Source organism: Anabas testudineus, chromosome 21 (assembly GCF_900324465.2).
Source record: "Anabas testudineus chromosome 21, fAnaTes1.2, whole genome shotgun sequence".
NCBI classification, from domain to species: Eukaryota; Metazoa; Chordata; class Actinopteri; order Anabantiformes; family Anabantidae; genus Anabas; species Anabas testudineus.
In genome coordinates, this window is record NC_046629.1 from 3554057 (window position 1) to 3556357 (window position 2301).

The 2301-nt window shown below is 38.5% G+C and overlaps 1 protein-coding gene across 1 annotated transcript; it reads right to left on the bottom strand.

The window, feature by feature from the left end:
* Positions 1-365: 365 nt before the first annotated feature.
* LOC113173378 (trace amine-associated receptor 13c-like) lies at positions 366-1715 on the bottom strand. The gene is made up of 2 exons (XM_026376794.1): positions 1614-1715; positions 366-1172 (listed from the first exon to the last, which is right to left on the bottom strand). The coding sequence occupies exons 1-2, from the start codon at positions 1713-1715 to the stop codon at positions 366-368; spliced, it is 909 nt and encodes a 302-aa protein (XP_026232579.1).
* Between the last annotated feature and the right edge of the window lie 586 nt (positions 1716-2301).

A 2301-nucleotide genomic window follows, 5' to 3' on the forward strand; every position in this document is an offset into this window, starting at 1 on the left:
TACTAAGTTACTACAGTATTAAATATAATACACTGAGCAGGTTGCATTTTTATTAACATTATAACTAGAACATCTCAACAATGATGCTGTGACAAGTGTCGGCTCATGTCTGTGCGTCTTCAGGTGTGTATTTTAAAACAGAAGAACGTCCTTCCTTACCTTCAACCTGCAATTTTAAAGTTACTGTTTATTTTATATCTGCGTTCTGTGGATACAGCTTTGTATTGAACAAGTTAAAATGAATAAACCGCAGAATGTTCTCATTCACACAGATTATTAAACTGTAACACTGACAGCACAAACGTGTGTTAATTACACAGTGTAGTGACACATTATATTTTTGTGTTGATGGAAAAGGTGTCTCTCTACAACATGCTGGCTTCACAGGAGTCAGACTGAAGAATCTTAAGTGTAACAATGAGTTTGACTGACTTTCTAAACCAGGGGTAAAGAAAGGCATAAATCACAGGATTTAGACAGGAGTTAAAATAGTACAAATATATTACAAATGCAGCAGATGAGGAATTAAGTAAAGTGTCTTTGCCTATAAGAGTCACACAGTAATATGGGCAGAGACACATTAGAAACACACTTATAACAACACCAAGTTTCCTGGCTGCTTTTAATTCAGATTTTTTAGCTGTGACTTTCACTGAACGCTGTGCGAGTGTTACAACTGCAATGTGAGACCTCATGGCTCGAGCCTGAGTCACAGCCACAACAAACACTCTCATATACAGAAGTATAATAGCAGTGATGGGAGCAATGAAAGAAACAACAACATCTGCTAGTCCAGCAATGTAGTTAATATAAATGACACACTCTCCAAAGCAGGAGTTAAACCTGCCTGGTTGTTGTAGGTTGTCTTTCAGATATGAACCAGTATAGATGACAGAACAAATCCAACACAGACCAACAGACATCTTAACTCTTTTTTCTGTGAGGTTGGTGGAATAATGCAGAGGGTAACAGATAGCCACATAGCGGTCAAGAGAAATGAGCACCATAGTACCAACTGAGACCGAGCCAATAATGAATGCTAGATACTGATACAGAGAACACATCAGGTTACCGAAGAACCAGCAGCCGTCAATTTGAAAGAACATGAGGAGCCCCATGAAGAAATCTGAGACAGCCAGAGAGAGAAGGAGGAGGTTGGTGGGAGTGTGGAGCTGCCTGGAGACAAAGACCAGCAACATATTATTATTTATCAGTTATTATTCCAACAGATGAGAGATGCACCTGAACACAAACATGTTTTAGAAACATACTTTCCCCTCTGATCAAAGATTATCCCAGTTATCATTCAGATTAAAGTCTAAATTAAAGACTGAAATATCAAAGCACATACATCAGTGATTAACTATCAGTTTCATAAATGAATCAAATATTTAGATACCTGAAGTGGGAGATGGAGATGATGACGAGCAGGTTGAGAAAGGTTGTGAGCACAGAGACAGAGAACAGCAGAACATTAGTCAGCATGGTTTCTAGGTGTGGACGCTTCGGCTTCATACAGGAGGAGTTGAGCAGCTGTGGAAAGCAGAGTTCAGTTTCCGCCAGAGTCTCCATCACCACAGAGGAGAAGCTGCTCTGACAGACTTCTGTTATACCTCTGATTTATCTCCAACCTCCCCCCTAAACCCTCCTTTCTCCTTACCTTTGCTGCTGTTTTGTCTCCACAGAGATAGATGTACTATAGAGCGTGTGCTCATGTTCCTCATCAGCCGGCTGATTGTGGTCTACACTTATTTCCTCTTACAACCATTTGACAGATATGTGTTTTTAAAAGTTGGCAGAGCTGAAACCCAACAGTAAATGTTGCCCTTCATGGCAATATACACATACTTTGGTTTGATTTGATGTTTTGGTTTCAGTGAGTATGTGGGTAGATATACTGACATCTCGAGTTAGATGTTTAATTAATTCACCAGCAGCACACGTGCTGAGTTTGTGTGTGGTATATACCTTGTTCTTTTGTGACCATGGCGTTTCTGTCAGTCCGTGCATTTCATTAATACATAAACAGTTTTGAGAACAATCTTGTTGTTTCTTGTGGCCTCTAAAATTTTTGGTACCCCTCTGTCAAAGAAAGAAAAATCCACAAAGCTCACTGAAATAACTCGAAACTGACATAATAATTAAAAATGTACAAAAAATTATCTCATAAAAATCAGACATTGCTTTTGAATTAACTTTTGTTCATTTTTATGTATTATTGCTTTTGTCAGTTTCACATTATTTCATTGACTTTTGTGGGGTTTTCTTTCTTTAATGGGAGGGTACCAACTATTTTGTCCA

Coding starts and splice junctions, on each gene's coding strand:
- LOC113173378 (XM_026376794.1), bottom strand. CDS start 1,715: ATGAGCACACGCTCTATAGTACATCTATCTCTGTGGAGACAAAACAGC. Junction 1,173..1,613: donor AGGTTGGAGATAAATCAGAG/GTATAACAGAAG, acceptor GTCTCCAGGCAG/CTCCACACTCCCACCAACCT.